At 39.6% G+C, this 21,435-nt stretch overlaps 1 protein-coding gene across 8 annotated transcripts in view; it reads left to right on the forward strand.

Annotated features, from left to right (window-relative positions):
- DISC1 (DISC1 scaffold protein) overlaps positions 1–20,541 on the forward strand; it is a 199,713-nt gene extending 179,172 nt beyond the window's left edge. For 5 of the 8 annotated variants that reach the window (XM_030499700.1, XM_030499703.1, XM_030499704.1 and 2 more), the window contains 2 exons: positions 6,958–7,075; positions 13,682–16,433. In XM_030499700.1, coding sequence (XP_030355560.1) covers positions 6,958–7,075; positions 13,682–13,827 — 264 coding nt within the window. In that variant the 3' untranslated portion in view covers positions 13,828–16,433. Of the gene's footprint in view, positions 1–6,957; positions 7,100–13,674; positions 16,434–20,338 lie in introns of those variants that run through there. The other 3 variants (XM_030499706.1, XM_030499701.1, XR_003993512.1) reach the window with 3 other exon arrangements.
- Positions 20,542–21,435: the final 894 nt, after the last annotated feature.

The raw sequence follows: 21,435 nt of genomic DNA on the forward strand, positions 1-21,435 counted from the left end.
CAGAAGTAATTGGGAAAGAACCTTGATCCCTCTTCTGAGAAAAGACGGGTAACTATCTGCGGAGTTTCTGTAGGAGGAGGCATCAGCAGATGATCTTTGGTAACCTCCAGAAGACATCATGTCTATAATACACACCATCATCTTTTGGTGCAGAAAAAAGCAAACAGTAACAGTCTCCGTATCTGTGTCAGCAACTCTAGATGTGGTCCAAAAGAATTTTGCAAAAGAAAGGATAAAAATGTTCCTAAGAATGAGCCTAAATGTGTACTACTGCACATTGTAAGAGTGAATCAGCAAGACCACTGAATGCAGTAAAGTATTGTAAAAAAAAGACATGCAAAATGGCAAGGGAGTTCAGAGATAAGCTGTATGTAAGGGGTAGGTGGAAGAAAGCATGTGTGTCTTCTAGGAAGAAAGGTTAATGAGAAAATAATGAAATGAGACCAGAGGGCAGAAGTTTCTTTTTTTTCCGTTCCTTATTTTCTTTGCTTTTGGTCTTTCTAAAAATGATAAACTATGTCCAAAATGTAGCGCTCTTAATATTCACTTCAAGGTAGCAAGACACAGAAACAGAAAAAGATCCTAAGGCAAGTGAGATGTATTCAAGTCAGGCTAGACGATGAAATTTTTTCTGAGTGCATAGGAGCCAAGACAAACAATCTCCAAACCATTAACAAACCTCTTTGAAAACTCCTGGAGGAAGCTTGAAGTCTCAGGGGATCAGTAAAAGGCAGACTTGGTATTTGCCTTTAAAAAGGAGGCACGCCAGGAGTTTATGTGCCAGTCAACATAGTTTCAATTAGGATTAGAATTCAAAATGCTCTTGATAGATTGAAAGAATAGCCTGAAATCAATAAGATGGGATATGTTAAAAGACAGGTGCAAATTGCATTTGAGGAAGAAAAAAAGTTGGATTTATGTATACAGATGGTAAATAGCAGTTAGGATAACAATACTGTAGAAGCAGAAGCTAAGGTTATAGTGGACTACAAATAGCGGGATTCATTACCTTCATCCAAGAAAGGGCAAATGTCATTTGCAGCCTCATTAATGGGAATGTCAGTTGTAAGACAGAAATAATTACTGTGCTTAGCTGAGAATGTCAAGGACTCCAGAAGACTACTGGTCTGGGCACCTCACTGTAGAAGACAGGAACACACTGAAGAAAGCAAGGAATAGAAATAAAAGGTTTAGAAATCCTGGTCTGGTTGAAAGTCAAAGTCTTCAATTACGTAAAAAATAATTATATAGAGGACAACTGTTAGTTATCATTGTGTGATATAGAAAGATAAAATTAGATGTAGCCATCTTTCTTTGTAGCAAGCGCAGTTTGCAGTAGGCAAATTTGCTCAGTCCAAGGGCCGTTTAGCCCTGGAGCAGGCTCTACCCTGTCAGCTGCTAAAAGCTGTGTAGACAGACACCAGCTGAGGACAGTTACAGTGGGCTTGATAGCACTGCAAACCACAGAGCAAGCATTGGTGCTCCTTGGTTGCTTCCTGGTCAGCCTTGCTTGTCACCTTGATGGTGTCGGTAATGAGTTACATGCAATATTTTCAGAGTAAAAGATTAGGCCACTTTGCCTTCATCAACTCCAACACCTTAATTTACATTAATTTACATTAATGTCTGCAAGGGGTGAGGGTGAGCATTGCAACACTTCTGCCAGCGATGTCAGAAGTTCTAAACCTTATGCCATAATGTGAAGTATCTGTCTGCAAGGCCATCCTTTTGTAGTTGTTATTTATATTATTTTGAATTATTTTAACTATTGTAGGAGAGAGAGGATTTACTTTTTGTAAATCTCTTACTTTTTGAGGCTTTGATGTTCTGCAGAAGGTCATTATAAGGCTTTTATCTTATTGGAGTTATGATATGGTTAGTTGGAAGTAAGGCAACACCTTTTTACAGAAATTCCTCTCTAGGAAGGATTAATTTTAAGGATATATCTGGGAATCTTGCTTCTCAGCACAACCACCACAGACTCTAATGGTGACTCTAATCCCTAATAGAGTCTCTAATAGAGTTAGCTTAATCTAGCTACTACAATACTGATTCTTCCGTGTAAAATTGCTGAACTAGATCCAGGAGAGGATGGGAGATGTTTGCACTGGAAAAGCTGATCAGACATTTTCCTTGAGTAATTCTGCCAAGGAGCTGTTGCTCACAGGTGACTAAAATGGTTTGTAAAAGGGTAAAATGAAATGCAGAAAACTGAAGTGGAAGCTATTCTCTCTGCTTTTGATTCAGTATGCTGATGCTCTGGCTGTGCATTAGCTGAAACATTGTTCTTCCTCTTTCTTGCACCAGACTCTCACATCTCTGGGACAGAATGAAAATTTTTACATTGCATGAGAAAACAGAAGAATTTCACTTTAAAAAAATAACAAATCACACCCACATTTGTGCTGTTTTCACCTGCTTAAGGATGGGGGTAGGGGATGGGAATTATAGACAGCCATTCACAGAAAAATCCATAAAGTAATACCACATCTCAGCTCTCTTCTGACTCCTGCAATCTTTCCTGTCTGCTTCCTAAAAGTGCTGTTAGTACAAAAATAACCAAAGAATTTTTAAGACTTAGAGTAGCTTGTAGCATTGACATAACCTACAAGCTTGGAAGAGTTGTATTTTATTAATGTGTTGAGCTGGAGGCAGAGTCCACTCTCCTCTCAGAGATGTTGTTGATCAGTGTAAAGTGCCACTTTCCAACGAGGAGCTGTTCTGAATAGTTTGTGTGTCATTGATAGCTTTTTCCCTGCCTACATAGACAAATGTCAAATAAAAATGTTACCTGTGACATTGCTAGGCATGAGCAGCACTGCGAGAAATCTTTCCTATCTACATCTCTGGGATATTGAACTCTTTTCAAACAAGGGCTTGAGGGCAACTGTGGAGTTGGTTGAATTTTTAGAATTATTATTGTGTATTTTGCAAGCAGTATATTTTTTTTTTTCTAGTGTAACTCTTCTTCCTGTTCAACTAAAGTCAGAGTTCTCTGCATGACCATATCTTTCCAATCCAAAATAAGAAAGGCAATATATACATGTTCTGGAAAATTGTAACTTATATGATGACCTTTCCGCATTTTTCATGTGATGCTTGCAAGTAAGTTCCTCAGGGACGATGCTTGTCTAAACCATGGAGGAACTTCTCATTTCAACTAAAAAGACAGCTGTGTCACGTAGGTGCAAAAAATAGTTTATCCATACACTATTATTGCTGTATTAAAGAGGAATTAAGCTGCAAAATACCTGTTAGGAGTTTAAGATGAATAGAATATAACCCGTACCTTATGGAGTTATTTTAGTTACACTGCAGTGCAACTATAGCCATATAGATAGGATTAAATGGGTTTCAAGTGTTTAAAGACCTAAATAAGTTTGATTGATTTTTGTGTTCTCGGATTTCCTGCCTTCCCATAATGTGGTAACAAATCTGCATTGAGCACATTGTCCTAGTACTCATTGTTCATTTTATCTTCATTTCCAGGGTAAACAGGATTTTTGTTACATTTTTAGACAATTCATTACATACTCAAAATGGGATCATTCAGGAACACTACACTATGTTTTTTCATGAGATAGAACGGATGTTTTACTCTAAGTGAGAAGCTAAGTATTCAGTTGACAAAGGAATTAAAGCCAGTGATAAAAATGATAGTCTCGTATTTCTAAGCATGTTTAGCGTGAGATCAATATACCAATAAATTCCCTGCCTGGAACTGCAGCAAGTTAGAAGCTACTAGCCAAAGCTTAGAACCCCAAAATACAGGTTCGTACTGATTCAAAGAACCATGAGATGCCTTTGCTACAGAATTAGCATTCACCTGAAGTCCAAGGGCCTTGGGGTCTTGTTTGCCGAGTTGGTTACTTCCATCCTTCCTGGGACTTTTCTTTACTTTGCTGTGAAGTTTTATTTTAAAAGGGGAAAGAAAATGTCAAATGTGAAATCAGATTATGTAGCACTACACCACTAAGTGTAGTCATCCAGCTGCACTGCAACTGTGGATTTCAGGCTGTAGTTATACGTTATTTTGGGTTTTCAAGATCTGTGCCCATTACAGCTAGGCCACACTTGCAGCTTGGAGCCTGTTTTGCCAACCAGGTATCTAAATGCTGTCTCCAGCATCTTTTAACCTACCTGAAGTTCAGTGAGGGGGTAGGTCTAAAAGGCCCATTTTGCCCTGTGCATTCCTGACACAGTGAATAGGGAAACTGGATCTTCATGGCTGGGCAAATCCAGCCGGTGTGCTTATCATTTAAATTAGCTGCTCAGTGAACTCTGTATCTGCATATACAAGACAGGAAACATGAGGGCAGTTTTAAAGTGGAGGAAATGGATCTTCTCTTACAGCAAGTGATGATAGTGCTAATTGGGTGAGAGATTATCTGGGTAAATGTTCATGCCATCAACAGTACTCTAAAAAAGAAAGGGATGCCCTACTGTAATGCATATCTTTAGAATGCTTTTTATATTTAAATATGCTTAATGGCACAGGTATTCAGGAGTGTACTGTAACGTACTGTTCTTTATTTGCTCTCTGTAGTAACTGATGGTTTCAAGTTGGGACTAGAAGTGTCATCCTTCTTGACAGCATTAGTGTGATCCAAAATCTCATATGGTAATAGTTTTTGATAAAAGCAGTGACTGGATCACACTAAAGCATTCAATACCTTGATCTTATAAGAGCAAGAATCAGCTTTTTATGTGTCACTGTGAGATACCAGCTCCTGAGGATCTGTAGAGGACTAATTCATTTTGTCAAAGTACACAGTCTGTAGAAAGAGGTTGGTTTGGAATCATCACTTGTGGCTTTTGTCTGTCAGAGCAATACTTAGCACTATACAATCATGGAATGGTTAATTTAGGAAGAACAGCTTTTAATTAACGCACAAACTGAGTGTTTTTGACTTGGTTTTCTTGCGTTTGAGATGATGGTTATGTGAAGACCTGTTTTTCTTAGGTGTAATTAGCTGTTAGGGAAAATCAGTGTTCTGAGGTGAAGTTTTCTCTAGATGGTCAGAATTTTAGATGTGCTTACAGAGTACTAGGATTTTGCAATTTACTGACTCTTCTGGCCTGAGACCTTAGTTCTCTTATACCACTGTCATTGGTTCTTGCATGCATGTCACAGCATGATTTCCTAAAAACTTTCTGTTAATATAAATTGCCTGGGTTATTTCACGCCCTAACAGCATATGGAGTCCTGCTGGTGTGCTGAATAATGGTTTAGCAGCTGGATGGAAGACTTGTTCCTCATCTTCTGTCCCTGGCCAGAAGAAAGGACATTCCTAGTTGCTGTAGTGAGAATGTATACATTCTCCTCCCCTGTTCTTATTTTTAAAACAGTGGGTCATTTTTATGTCTATAAATTCTGTGAAGTGCTGCTGTAGATTCTGATGTTTGGTACTGACTCCGAAAATGGCTGCTTGGGACTTGTGCACAGAGCCAGGGGCTCAGCCAGCTGGTTCTCACATTGTGCTTCTCTGTGTCTAAGATGTGGGTGTTTGCAACATAACCTTACTTAACCAGCTTGCTCATCCAGGATTCAAGCTGCAGTTGGATGTATACCCATGTGAGCTACTGAATAGCCATGTCTGGCAGAAGACCTAGGAAAGCAGAAAGGTCAAAGCTCTGTGCTGTAACAGAGGATGTGCCAGCAAGCAGAGTTCTTCTGACACTTGGCTCTATGTATGTATTGTGTGACATGAAGCGTAAGGGTAGCACAGAACTGAAGTCTGGTAAATGTGTTTACCAAAAATCAGATTGTTCCACAATGGGCAGCATTCCAACAAGTATTAGCACGATTTCTTTGATAGGCCTTCGATTGAAGGCTTACTGATGGGCTGCTATTGTAGCAACAGATCAGAGCAAAGGACTTCAAGTACTTTTCTAAAGGAGAAAAACTTTATCAAGATCGCATATGGCCACATGTGCAGCTGGCTTTATGGATGAGTGTATAGACTAGACCTAGAAAAAAAATCCATTTTTCTGGATTCCAGCAGATGAATGACTCCTTTTTTGTCAACATGGCTTCAGCAGAACTTCATCTTGGCACTATAATCTTTTCCTTACATGTGACCCTTATCTATCACTATTGACAGTTCTATGATGTCTTGGGAAGGAGAGGAGAGGCTTTGTCTCGGTGCTGCATGAATTGATTGAATTTCCCCCCCCAGCCTCGTATTTTCTGCTTATTTGGGTTGTTTCTCAAAGTAAAAAGTACAAAATATATAGATACAAATAATGTTGTGCAGTAAATCTTAGGGGAAGTACTTTGCAACTGGTTTAAAATATTCAGTTTAAAATAGAAAAAAAAGTGTCTGAGTAAGTTATAAGTAGAGAAGCATTACTTCTGAAAATTTACCAGTTTCATGAAAACACAAAAAGTGTAATTTCATTTTGTAGTCTCTTAAGACTTTGATGCATTTTCTCTGGTCAGTTGAGCAAAGTCCCTAGGTATTCTAGCCCTATTTTTCCTCAAAAAAGTAAGTACATTTTGTGTTTTTTAAGACACACCAGAAGTGGTGTTTCTTTTAAGTGGCCTAAAAGTGTAAATCATGTTTACATGAACAACTTGAAATTCAGGAACCTAAATAGCATAGTCAGCATGAGATTTTCCTCCCCTGCTATGGTGAGACAGCAGGGAAGAGGGAGAGCAGTTCAATCTTCACACCCCTTTAATCATCTGCTGAAAGTGAGATCATGACTTTTTTTGTGCTGAGAAATAGACTGAGACCACAAGCTTATTGCATTTCATATAAACCACCTATTTATTGTATATTAACAACTTTTTGTCTCTTTAATGGGAATTTGCTTTCAGGCAATGTCTTAGCACTGCAAAGTAGCATTTCCCCTTACTAATGTTTTATTTTCCCCTTAATTCGATGCAAATTTGATGTAGAAAAGTGCAGTCAGCAGCAAACATGGTTTCTTTTCTTTTCCAACTTCCTGTAGGAGTTCTTCATGTTTTCTGCAGAGTTGGGAGAAAAATGTGAAGCAATAAGTGAGAAATTGGTGCATCTGGAAGATCAATTGCAAAGTTCTGCCTGCAGAGTTGATGAAGGAGTTATTCATATCCTTTTTGATACAGCTACAGGTATGTATCAATCTATGTAAGTATGTATGTGGAATACTTGCCTTTCAGGTTCACATGGAATACTAGTTCTTAATGTAGATTAAATACATTAAGAAGGGGAGAATTGATTGTCTTGCTGAAGTGGGCGTTTTTGTTGTAGCAAGTTTTTCTACAGTGAACTTTCACTGTGGTCTATCTAGCTTTAATAGATTTAAACAGAAGTTAGTTCTTTGCACATTGAGATTAGGCACTGAAAAGCCTTTATTCTACTGTTAAGATCCGTTTGTTAGTAATGCTCATGTAAGTAAATGCCTAGTGCACTAAAAGCTGCATGGATACAAGCATCCATGCACCTGCATTTCCCAACATGATTTAGCCAAATTAAATGCTACATCATTGACTCAGACTGTGTATCTTGTCACATGTAATTTGGGGTTTTTCCCTTTAAAAAAAAATGGGCAGCAGGTGCATCATGTGGCATCCTATGCAATTTAATCTGCCTCTAACTCTCCAGTGCTAGTAACCAGATGAGATGTTGTCTTATAAAGCACCCATATCTCTTTCTGTGCTTCATCTGTCATTCAGTATCTGATTGAAGATTGCTTAACTTTTATGAGGTATTCATTGAGCGTTTTTCAAAATTGAAGAGCACAGAGTGTTGTTTCATTTGTAACTTTCATAGAAAAGCTTATCACAAAAGAGATTTTGTTCATCTAAGAAAGGGAAAAGAGAATAAGAATCAGTGAGGCTAAGGAAGGTGAGAGTACTTAGCTGGTTAGGTTTTAGAGGAGAAGAGGTGTCAGGCAACGGGATAATGAAGAAAGATGAATAAATCCAGGTTGGAGAGACTAACAGAGGAGCCTTTACAGACATCTGAAGGTGGGTTGAGGTGATGTTGGTGCTAGGAAGGATTCAGTTTCTCCTAACCTGAGGTGGGCAGTCCTGCAGGAGAGAGTTTAGAGAAAGAATAATAAATAGACTGTGTGGAAACACCACTGTGGTTTAGGTAATTTGGCATCTATTGCCAACATATTGCAAAATCCTATTGTAGAAACTTGGTTTCTTTAAAGGTATCAGAATCATAAACTTTAAGGGGGAGAGGGGAGGAATCATACTGGGAGGTGCTGCATCAGAGGGGAGAAATGCAGTCACTGAATTGTTACTACTTCAAATCTTTCTTGTCTAAGTATTTCAATGTACAGATAGATTATTTTCTTGCATATACCACAGACCAGTTTGCAATACTCCTTCAATTATATTTACAGCCTGCATGCTCGGTTGCATTTATGTTTTCCTGATGCTGTTTGTGAGCATTCTTTTCAGAGCTATATGAATGTGTGTGTCTTGTGTGTGTGCAGAGCATCTAATTCCTTCCTCGCTTATGCATGTTTGCTCTCAGATAAGCTTTTCTCATTAACCCCAATAGAAGAACATTGAGTTATGAATTCTGTGTAGTGGATTTAAATTCACATTCAAACCAAGCAGTCAGGTCTGATCGTTGTTACAGTTTACCAGGTAAGGTGAAATAAGCTGGAAAACTGCTTTTTTGATTCCTGAAGAAAATACACTACAAGTAAAATTGTGGCATTTGTATTTTCTATAGAGCGTATGTATTTCTTTGTAGCTGTTGAAACTGCAAGAGGTAGTTGGAAAAATAAAATCTAATCATTGAAAGTTTGAGAAGAGTTGCAGATTAGTCTTGTTCTAAGCCACACTTGTCTGATACAGATCCCATTTCTGCTATTAGTGAAATTCAGCTCACATTATCTAAATACAGAAATGCACTGTGCGATATCCTGGTCTTAGCAAGACCATCAATCACAAAATGACAAATCATGTTTAGAACATAGGCACATACAGAGAAGCAGTTCAGTAATTCAGCTACCCCTCATTAACATTCAGTTACTATTTCAGAGGTAGTCCAGATCAATGTGCATAAAATGTTACCATCTGGTACATGTAATTGCTGTGCTGTACTTCAAAAAGGAATGAGGAAAAATAGCTACCACAGTCCTACAGACGTGTAGATTGTTTTTTAAGTAAAAATTGCTCAGTGCCTATAAAATGAACTTTGTCATTGTAACTTGCCTATATTGCAGGAACTAGACTGAGATTGGTGCCAATAATTAGCCTCAGTAGAATGATTTATGATTAATAGATGGATCTATTGTTTGCATGGTAGTTTGTTTGGTTTAAAATAAAACAACTTCTTCTCCCAATATTGGATAATTATGCAGCGTTCATTAAAAACCTGTAGAACTCTTGAGAGCAGGAGCTTAAAGATCTGTGATTGTAATGAAGGCAGGATAAGTTTTTCAAACTCTTGTATGCTGGTTGTTTTTGCCCTTCCCAACATCCCCCCAGAAACTGCCTTATGCATAAACGTTACAAACTATGTTAGGTCAAAAATATAACTGGGGGCTGCACAGATGTAAATTAGTTCTGTCATCTGATTATTAAAAGACTTTTAATGACTCCACTGAGAAAAATAAATTCCTGATGCTCTTAAGCTATTTGCCAATGTTTAGTGTGTGTCATAGCTTTGATTAATAATTAAGTTTGTATTAGAAGAAAAATCCCAGATGTCATTGTTTTTCATGCTATGTTCTGATGGCGTAGCACACTTAAATCAACCATGCTGCTCACCATAATTGCCAGCACAACCTGAACAAAGGAGAAATCTAGTGATATTTCTTGGTCCTGAGCATAGGCACAGACTGACTTGGGATTCTCATTTATTAAAGCCTTTCACAGCAAATATTAAACTGTACTTTTGTATAAAAAGCATCAAACAATGAGGGAGGAAGAGCGAAGAAAATCTCCTCTGTAGACTATGACATATTTGCTAAATTCTATGTAGTATAACCAAATAAACCCACAAAACATTCAATTATGGCTAATTATTGCCGAGTGTATGAAAACAGTCCCCATCATTAATTGGAAAAACCAAAGGATGAGAGGCGACTCATTCTGGTGTCTGCAGAGCTGATGAGAGGTGTTACTTTCCTGACAGTAAAGGCTTGGAATTCCCACTAAAATTAAATGGAGCTTATATTGCAGTTTCACAGTCATTTTTGTTCTTAATTAGCAGTTACATTTTGATAGACAATTTGAATGCTCGTAATAGTTCCTCCTGGTGAAAATGCTTTTGTTGGAAGAAAACCTGGCTGGACTATTATTATAAAAACAATCTGCATTTGTCATCCTTAAAGGGGTATTTTAAACAGTTACTTTGAAATCAGAATTTTGTGCCTGTTCATTAGGCATTGCAGGTCACTTTGCTAACCCTTCACCTTTATCATATGGCAAGATTTCATACAAGCCTTGTTTTACACCAGAGTAGGTTTTCAACAGAACTAGGAGTGTGGAATCACACCCTGCATGAACCTGCAAGAAATTTTGGGATCCTGCAAGAGTGAGAGGTGTCAATGGTGCCTCTTTGATTTTATTTTGGATGACAGGAGCGTAAGCCCTTTCCACTGTGTGTCACATTGGGAGAACGTGGTGCCACTTGTATTGTTTATGCATGATAGAGGTAGGTCTATGTATTTCCACTCATGTGCTGCAGCTTCTTTGCCTTCCATTTTCTCTTACAATATGTTCTTAGTTTCTAACCTTTCCCATAAGAAGGCAACTGGTTTATAATACCTACCTTTTGTCTCTTTTCCCTAAACATTTGTGCTGAGAAAACAGAAGATCATTGATGAGTCCATTTTGTTCTAAAAATTAAGGCTTCTGTAATTAGCTTTGCTTTGTATCTCCTTTGTAAATCATTGACTCTGTCATGTCACTGAAGTTTTTTAAAGAAAGGAAGTCAAATAGCTGAAAAGCTACAACCAAGACAAGATTAGAGCTGTGGTATTGTTGCAGAATTTGGATTGTATTTGTGCATGAAGCTGTTCCCAAGTACTTGGATTTACTGCTCATGAGACATTGAAGAGATTTTGCCAGTTTTTCACAGGAAGACAGCAGGACCAGAAAATGTTCCTAGTTGAAACTTACTTTGGCTTTTGTTTTGGTACTGGCTCAATATTTGCAGCATTGGGTTGAGAATTTAAGCATTAAGGACTCATTTACATGGGGTTTTTTTTCATTTTTAAAATGGGGGAAGCCAGCATAATGTCTGTATATAGATAGAGATTCCATGCTGAGCCTTATACCATGTATTTTGCTTAGCTATAATGGCTTGTTTGACAGTTACTGGTCTACAGCTGGTTGTGATAGTATTTATGAGGTTACTGAAACTTGCTGTAGTTAGACTATGCAGTCATCTTTCTTGTCACTCCATCTTCCTGTTGGTTAAGAGTTTCTTTCCCTATCTTCTTAATTTTCATCCATCCTTCAAGATGTCTCATCCACTGGCACTGAAATGTTTCAATTTTGCTTTTTCTCTCTACCTGAAAAGAATTTTGTAATCATTTGGGGTATTACAAATAACAGCATGTAGTCAGAAACTGCACATCAGAAGTAATTAAATTTCAAAGGCTTCCTGATGTTCATAAACTGAAGAATTTCTATTTTGCTAGTTAGGTTTTCAGCAGAACCTCATGATTAAGTTGCAGAGGGGTGGACAGTCCAGGACTGCTTATAAGAGGATAATAATGTTTTTTACTTCAGAGAAAGTACAAAGCATAATTAATTTGTCCTTGTATAGTGCTTTGAGATCATAGGGGAAGTTTTATGTGTGCTGCTATTACTTGTAATAAGAGACAGAATCCCGTTATATTAATAGAGCTGTCCAGAAACTAGAAGTGTGCACGAATACTCCTGGTGTGAGTATATTAAGAGTAAAACATCATAGTAAATGTGTGTAAATACACAAAGATGAAATTTTAAGGACCTGATAACAGAATCAAAAGCAGCCAAAAGGCTTTTCAAAGGCATAACTGTGACTGCCTGCAATAGCCATGATTGGTATAGCTTTCCCATGGTCCTCTCTAGTCACAATTTTTCAAGCATAGCAGCTCATTTTTTACAGTTACATAACCTGAGGGTGTCTTTTTTTCTTGACATTGCATTGACATCAGGGTCGAGTAAAACAACATTTCATAATGGATGAGCTCTGTAAAGGATAAAGCCTGTCCTTGTGAGTTATCCTTCCTGTGCGTTGTATTTTTGAAATGGAGTCGTTTCAGTGTCAGCCTGTTTCATTTCCCTTGAAGTGAGTTTCTGGCTCTCTCAGAGATCATTTGATGACTTACTGCTAGAAATGAACATATTTCTCTCTCTCATGGCCTGTTTGGGTTAACCTTTTGGGGTCCTTGCCCTTCAAGCCATACCTGTACAGGGGGCCTCAGTGTGGGAGGGGTGGTCCCTGGGGCTTGTTCACAGGGACTTGCTTGTTGGTTCACAGCTTCAGCAGGCTCTGACTTGCATTATGCTTGCTTTGCTCTCCACATAGTGTAAGCTGTGGAAGAGAAAATAAGGTTAGTTGTGTCATTTGATCTACAGTCAGTCCTTGCACTTGGTTCAACAATGGATAGTCTCACTGACATAAGATTATCAGTAGCAAGGCTGATGTATTGGTGGTACAAACTATGCTTATTCCCAGGAGAGAGTAGTCATCAGAACAAAAAGCTGTACTGCCTAAGCAGCTAAGCCACTTAAAAAATCGTGTGTGTCTCGGCAGCTGCCACTAGCTCCCATACATGTCCTGCCATATCTGCCAGTCTGTTCGCTGCTGCACCCCTCGTATTCTCATTCCTGCTATCTTGCCTCTTGCTGTGGAGCTAGGGAAGAAGGGAAGTGGAAGGTCTTTTAAGAGGCCGATCCATTAGCCATAATTTTCTCCCCGAGTGCGTTGCGGGAAACCTGAAATAGACAATGGCAAATAAAACGTGGAAAACTCTCTTAACCAAATGACACGTATTTACTGAATTATCAGATGCATTTCAGGTGGCCTTTTTCCTTTTCATGCACAACTGCATACCCTTGCTACTGCTAATATCTGCTTTTCAACTTGTTCAAAGCATTCACTGTGAAACTTTGTATGGCTTTATATTTGTGGGTTTTGTGCTGTAATTATATGATAATTCAGCTAAGATTAAAGCTTTCTGGAGTTACGTAGAGCACAAATTTTTTCTGCTATAAGCTAATTTTGCTACTTACCTAGATTCCCAACACTCCTTGCACAGCACATATTGCTGAGCTTGCTAAAGCCACACAAGCTGTGGTTGCTTGACTTACATCTCAGACTGCTCCCGCTGCCCTGTTGCCTTTATCTGGGCAAGTCTGTGTCTGACTTAAAAATCTACCTTCCACCCAGCAGGCAGCTTGCAGCCAGTGCTGCTGCCTGCATGCTACAACTTCATCTCCTTCCTTCACCTGAGAACAATATCCAAGCAGTATCCCCCATCCTCTTCCTTTTTTAAAGTGCTAAATAATGCTACTTGAGAACTCCAGTTTGCCTGGACTTTTTTTTTTTAAAGCAAGTGTGAGAAATGTATTAATATTTAATCCTAACAATTTGGAAGAACTTGAAGCTACAATTAGATAGCCACAGCCATCTGTTGCGAGCAGCAGAACAAGAATTTATTTAATAACTTGGAAAGAGAAAAGGGACTGCCAATCACCTATATATTTATTCCTTAATAAAGCTTGCACAGTCTCTGCAGAGGGAGATCCAGGTGGTGAAGGAGACACTCCAGACCATGCTCAAGCAACTTCAGCCAGCAAGGGAGGCAGAAGAAAAGGCTGGAGACTTCCTCTGTGACAGCTGGTGTCCAGGAAAACAAGACTTGAAGGAATAATGAGCAGAAAGAGCTGGTAGGATGACATTAATTCACAAAGGGCTGCTTTTAGTAACTGAATACTGTTTTACCAAGCCTCAGGGATCTCTTCTCTCCCTGCATAACTAATAACTAAATCAATTATGGAGCAACAGAGCCTGGAGGTCTATCATCAGAAGTATGCTACACAGCCTCACATGTTCTGGCACAGATTGGGAAACAGCTTTCAGAGCAGAGCAGCCCTTGTAAATGTGTAGATTACAAATTGATACATTTCAAGTGAGTCTGCAAAGTTGCCTTTAATGTCAGTGCAATGTTCTCCTTGAAGACTCATAAACAGTATCTGTCTTCCTTACTCATGGATTTTTTTTCCTCCTGATTTAAAAATGTAGCATTAAAGCTGGAACATCTAGTATTTCTTGAAAACTAGCTGTAAGAACAACTTTTTCCCTCCTCTTTCTTTGGCTTTAACAGCTTTCTTACACTGAATGCATTTTCACATTCCTGCAATAATTAAATCAATAGGATGTAATTCAAGCTAACAGAGTTCTTTCAACTGAAATTTGGACCTCATTTACTCTGTAGCATTGAGTACAGTGGAGGTAACTAACAGCAGCCCCTATAGTAGTAGCTTAACTCACTTCATTTATGTATTAATATAAACATGCTTTAGTATTACAGGGGTTGTAAAGAACAAAGCATTATTATGTTGGTAATTTGTCTTCCTTAAATACTGTATGAATGATAGGTCATTATGTCTCCTTGTAAAGATTATTACTACTATTATGTTAGTTTGATCTTCCTTATAAACTTCAGCAGGAATGCAGATTTTTTTTTTTTTTTGCAATAGGCAGGTATATGTATATATACATAAACATGTATTTTTATAGGAAATAAAACCAATGCTCAACTGAAGCCAACTAATATAAATGATCTATACTTAAATCATTGTTCAAAACAGTTAATGCCTTTAGGAATTCATCATGTACTCTTACTTGGGTATCAGTATATCTCTGATGTCACAAAAAATTCTGCTTCTACTGTTTGTTGCAGGGGGAGAATTTAAAAAAAAAATCTGGTGGGTGTTTTTTTCTTTTTTTAAGCCAATAGATGAAGAAAATGTCTTGCAGCTCAGTCCTGTGCTTTTTATACTATTCTTCTGACATTTTTAGAATTACTTTTTTCTGCTATTTCAATTACTCATTTTACAGCCACATTGTGAAGGTTTTTGCAAATTCTGAAGGTCATTGGACTACTAAGCCCACTAAGATTGTGTTCAATTTCTTTGTGAGTTTTAATACTAGTTGAAACTTCTACCTCAATGTTAAGGATAGAAGGGAAAAAAGTGCCAGGCAGCCAAGACATACAACAGGGTTATAATTGCATCCAGGAGCATACAGTTGGCAAAGCAAGGCTCAGATGGTTTCTGTAGTCATCAGATCCTCAGGGTGGAATTACAACCCTGTAATTCAGAACATGGTTGACTTTTCTCTTTGTGCAATACATGAGCCAGCATCCTTGTTGTGGTAAAGACTCTTGGATCTTCACCTTGTCTGGACTCTGCCACTCAATTCCCATCCCCAGTCTCAAATGGAGATCTCTTGCTGCTCCTCCCTTTGACCAGTTGCTTTCTCCAAGCTTTTCTGGACAGTCCCTGTTCAATACCTACCTCCCCATAGAAGATTTGGCACTTTCTGAAATGCACCCAGACAGAAAAACAAGGCATTTGTCTCCAGCTCAAGGTAGCCCAATAAGCACAGATAGCAGCCTCTGGCACTGATGTTCACCCCATGCACAGGACCAGCTCCCCTGGGGAAACCCTGGCTGCCAGGAAGCACCTATGGAAACCCACCTCAGTACAGCTAAACAGCAAAGAAAGCACACTGGCAAGATGAATCTCTTACAGCTGTTTCCTTAAGACCTGTAGAACCTCCTCGTGGGTTAACACCACAGAGGGCCCAGGTACTGAGTTTCCAGCTATGAGCTTTTATATAGGATGATGATGACATGATGGCCAGTACAACCGAGGTTGCATGACCCTCCTCTCCCATACACCAAGGGGTGTGTGGAGTTTTGTCCTTTGAATAAGCAGTGCCTGCAATGTAAGCAGTTGGCAGGGCCTGTAAGTAAGTGCGTGCCTTAGAGCCAGCAAAGCATGAAGTCTGCCTCCTTGCTCAACAGCCATCACAGGGGCAGGACAACAGCACCCTTATTCTCACTGCCTGTTTCTTGAAGACATTCCCACTCAATTAAAAAGCCTGTGTGGCTTTTGTGTTTCACAGCTTCAGAGCATTGCTGCATTTTAATAAAAACTCAACTTACTTATGTAACCACTTTAATAAGACACTGAACTCCTGAGGAGAAGGAAAACCGAATCAGTCATCATTCATGTCATATTTGTCTCTGTTAACATTTATTTTATACATAATGTGGACTACTACTACTTTAATTTATTATTCCATTAACTTCACTGTTTGTTGTGGGAAGTTAGAGCCAGTAATCATCCTTTTTCTCAGACATGCTGAATAATAAGCATACTTAAAAAAAAAAAGTATACTATGCCATGTATTAGCTGCCTTTTATTGGTGGGTAGAAAACTTTCAAATAAAGAGAAGAATGTTTTTAACCCAATGCCTGTTTGCATTCTGTGCAGTGTATGAGGTTTTAGAAATTTCATCCTGGGGAGGTGGGGGTGGATGAAGAGGGGAGGAGAGGAGAAAGAAACCATGTATGTGACTTTTATTGTGCTGTTGGCAGCAGCAATGCCTCTGCCTGGGAAATTGTGTCATGCCTTTTGGAATCAGTCTATAAAGATGCATTCAAGACTAGAGTCTCACAGCAAAATGTAGCTATTTTCATTGTGAAATGGAGAGAAACAGCATGCAGTGAGTTATACAGACAGGTAAACCTGCTGTGATGACAGGTGAGAGAGGGTCTGTGGTATCCCAAGGACATGTTTCACATGTGTTTGCTAAGACTCCATTGCCTCCATGTGAACTCAAGTCCTACCACGTGCAAGCAATGAATCTCACCAGAAATAAGCCTCTTTCTTTCTCATTTCTGAGCAGGATGCTCTCCCTAAGACCCCAGCCCTCAAAGTTTTGAGGGGTACATAGACAGGCATACCAGCTTTGCATGTTAAGCCTTTGCCACATCAAAAAGGAATCAGAATTGTTTAGGTAGGAAAAGACCTATAAGATTGAGTCCAACCATAAACCTAGCACTGCCGAGTCTACCATTAAATTATGTCCCTAAGCACCGTATCTACACATCTTTTAAATAGCTCCAGGGATGGTGACAACCACTTCCCTGGGAAGCCTGTTCCAGTGCTTGACAACCCATTTGGTGAAGAAGTGTTTCCTAATACCTCATCTAAACCTGATGCAATTTGAGACCATTTCCTCTTGTCCTAGCACTTGTTATCGGGGGGGGGGGGGCGCAATTAAAAAAAAAATAAAATATGGAGAGACCAATACACACTCCACTGCAACCTGCTGACAGGTGGAGGCAGAGGTCCCCCTCAGCCTCCTTTTCTGCAGACTAAACAACCCCAGTTTCCTCAGCCATTCTTGTGCCCTGGACCCTTCACCAGCTTGTTTGCTCTTCCAAAGCACGTGCAATAGACTGCTTGAGGAAAGATGCAAGATGAAGCAGCAGCTCACCTCAGCAGTCCATTGCATGTGCTTTGGAGGAGGAGTTGGTTATGTTTAAACACACCACCACCAACACCCCCCTCATCCATGTATAGACATACTCAAGGTACTAAAGGAGAAGAAGGCAAAGAGGGGACAGCACCCCAAAGAGTGTTTAGCTCCAGCCTAGTATTTCTTTTCACAGTCAATTAGCTAATCCATTCTTTCTAAAGCATGATGGCTCAGGCTTTTGCTATCATTACTTGTTAAATCAAGATAAGCACATCTTTTCTAGAGCACCAGAGAAGGCAGTTCAGTGATGGATCCCAGATAGTGCTGGAGAGAGCTCCAGGGTGAGGTTAGAATAATCCTCATGTATCTTCTTAGTTTACTATCCTATTATAAATGAAACTGGGACCAAGAGATTATTTTTTTTTTAGTCTCCAAGATTAACATGTTACAAAGAAGTTCTAAAATACTAGGCACGTGGATATTTTTCTGTACTGTTAAGATAATACGAGTTTCTAGAGATTAAAAAAAAAGAAAAAGGAAGAAAGGCCTGTGCATATAGGAGATTCTTTCTGAACCTGAAAAGTAGCCAAGCCAGCAGCCACAGTAAAGCATTTCTCTCAAATTTCTAATGAAGGCTTGAATATGAGGCCTGGGAAAAGAACATCTGGGGCTGAGTGAGTAAGGAAATGTCAGGGTTCTTCACAAGCATGGCATTTGGCCACTCTTTCCTTGTTTCCTTGTCTGGAAAAGCAGTGTCCTAGGGAAGGGGGTGTTGTGGCATTGTCAAAGTCAATACATCACTAGGCTGTTTGTTCTTATAATCACCTGCAAAGTTGAACAAATAGTTTATAATAATAAGCAGCTATACAGGAATACTAAGTGGAAAATGAGAGAAAATATTAAAATAATGTCACAGCTAGGAGACAAATGATAGATCTCACTGGAGAAATGGAAAATGAAGTGACAATCCAATTTAGAAGGAGAAGAAGACAACCTCAGATGTATTACTTTTCTGACAATGAGACTGTGGAACACCAAAGGAAGCATTTCTGGGTTTTCTTGCCAAGTAGGCTCAAGATTTTAAGTGTATCAGCTCAATCCCAAAACCTATAGCTTGTCCAGGCTTCCCTGTAGGAGCACTCCAGTGCCAGCAGCCTGGAGCCAGGCACAGCTCTGGATATAGGAGCTCCTCCAGGGCTGCACTGGCAGTCAGTGTCACAGCAACTGGGTTAGAGATACCAAGGCCAACCTGTTCCGCTCCTTGGGGACTGGGAGGGGCAATAGGGACACATTCATCTGTTTCTGTGCTCTTCTAGAAACTTGAAAATTCTCTTTTCCTGTTGTTTTTACTTTAAAGCATGTTTTCAGAAAGTTCCTCATGCATCCTCCATGAAATTTGAAAGGACCAGGATTAATTTCTCCTGGCTCAAATACAGAAAGGTCAAGCAACAAGAGCTACTTGTTCTTAGCTATTGTCTGATGATGAGTTTGGATCAAAGTTTACTCCTGTAATTTCAATAATAAGAGTTCCTGGAGCAGCAGCTGACTGGTTGACCAGGCTATTTCTGCCCACTTACTTAGATGGACAATGCTGAAGAGCAGGAACATGGTATTGCCATCTGCATACAGCATTGACAAGACTTTACAAATGGTGCCAACTCCACTGCTCCCACAAAATAAAAGCAGACAAGATTTCAGGTAAAGAGGTGCAAGAATGGCTGGAGATTAGGAAAAACTAAATTCCTTACAACAGACCAGCAAAGCTCAGTACCAATAACTTAGCTAGCTAAAAACCAAAATATGACCCACTCACATCCTTTAGTAGTTACACTGGGAAAGATTTCCAATGCCTACTCGCTATTTCATCTAGCAGAATCCTCCAACAACAGAAAAATAAGACATTTCTAAGGAGGGAGAGAGTTGTCCACAGGGGCAAAAGACTGTCTCTCAAAGTTAAAGCAAGCTTGGAATTTTATTTTTTTCTTCTAAAATCGTGAAGAAAGCCCTCCTGCATCCCAGATGTAACACACTTGAGTCAGAAAACACTACAATGCAGTTTCATACAGCCTGCATGATTTGGACAGCACTGACAAGTAGTCGCAGTGCTTTACCTTAAATATAGGCTTTTTCCTTAGTGGCTTTAAAAATAAAATGAAAAAGGGCACAGAAAGAACAAATGCTTTGATAAACTGTTGTTTAGCAGCAGAGGTAGAGTTGGCAGACACGGCAGCTGGGTGTCTTCAAGGTGGAATAGCCTGTTTACCTACTCTCTGATCTTGACCTTAGCTCAAAAGGGCAAATGAAACCAAACATTAAGGAAGGGCTTATTGTAAATCTTTCCTGGGATGCCAAGACTAAAGCTATTACTAAATGGTTCAGAGCCTGACTAGGAGGAGGAGGACTAAGAGGAGAAACCCTCTGAGGAGCCGAGGGTTTCAAGCCAAATTCCCTTCTTCCTAGGGGCCAGTGGGTTAAACATGGCTGGGGGCACATTTCATGGTGCAGCACCATGGGGTGACACTGGCACTGGACTCATGTCTGGGAGCAGAGGCATTGCTCAGCACTCGCACTGTGCTCCAGCCTAACAGGCAGCACAGCTGTTCACAGCACTGCACAACATCCTCTGCAAAAGAAGAAAACCCAAAGAAACCCAACTAGCACGATAGCCATCAGGCACTGCTTGTTTTGGCTCTCAGTGTGGGCATTTGATCAACCTATTGCCACTTGTTTTCATTAAGTGAGAAGGAAAAGGTGAAGAGAGGACCCTGCCTCTCACAGCCATACGCTATTTGTCGTTGCTAATTTTCTATAATGAGCTGTAGCAAGTGAAGCCAGTCTCTTTCCATTAATCTTGACAGGAAACATTTCTTCTTTGTCTTCCCATCAAGTACCCCAAAGTCTTTGAGTGAATATGCGCTACAGCTGTACCAAACCCCCAACTCTCCTTGAAACTTCTCCTTAGCATCATGAACAGAAGGCAAGAACACAGACCAGCTCTTCTAGCACAGTAACGCTCCCTGGTTATGACATGGGAACAGTAAGGCATCACAGCTTTATTATTTCCTTCTTTTTACTGTGTGTGTTTTGTATTATCCTGAATTGGAAATGTAATATTGATTAGGTCTTCTTAAATACCAATGCTTAGTAATCCTATTAAAATAAAGATCTTCTGTAGTGGAAAATAAAAAAAATGAAGCAGCAATGGTGTCTCCTAAAAGATAAATAAATCACCAGGCCTGGTTAATGTCTCCTCTTCTGCAGCCTTAGTTCTTGGGCTTTAGAAAGTTCTTCCCAGAAGATATATTGAGGCCAGGGGGACAATCATCCAGGGATTTCTTTATTCACTTTCCCTATAAATTGGTAACAGACCCTGCTTATCTTTTGCAAAAGATATTGGAAAGCATCAAGTTTTGCCTCTAAAACTGTTAATGATTACTGGGCCATTTATTATGGGAGGTGGTATTTAGGTCTAGGAGTTGAAACAACAGGAGAAAATAATCCCAACTCCTGTGTACAGATAGTCCTGTACAGCGACCTAAGCAAAAAGGCTTATGTCTCTTGGTCAGGAGCTCCCAGGGTGCTTATCCTTCCCTCCAGTCAGTCCACTCCTGGGTAAAGGCTTAGGCAGACACATGTGCTCCACATTCATCCCTTTAACACATGGTTTATGCATGTCCTAAGCAGTGCACAGATTTGGAAGAAAGGAGCAAATTTCATACTGGAATTCAAGGGGTTTTTCCCCCCCTCCACTGCTAGTCAGTCATCTTTTAATTTCAGCTCTTTAATTTCCCCACACAACATTCTGCCTCTGCCATGGGCTGGCATCTCAGCTCTGAGACATAGGTGGTTGTGGCAGTCCTCACCCCTGCACTCTACACATGTTCGCAGGCACATGCACACGTGCTCTCACTCACACTCAGTCCAAGAGACTAAACAGAGCTTCACCCTGACTCCTTTGGGTTGAAGCCTGCTGAAATGATGCTCA

This window comes from Strigops habroptila, chromosome 10 (genome assembly GCF_004027225.2).
Source record: "Strigops habroptila isolate Jane chromosome 10, bStrHab1.2.pri, whole genome shotgun sequence".
NCBI lineage: Eukaryota > Metazoa > Chordata > Aves > Psittaciformes > Psittacidae > Strigops > Strigops habroptila.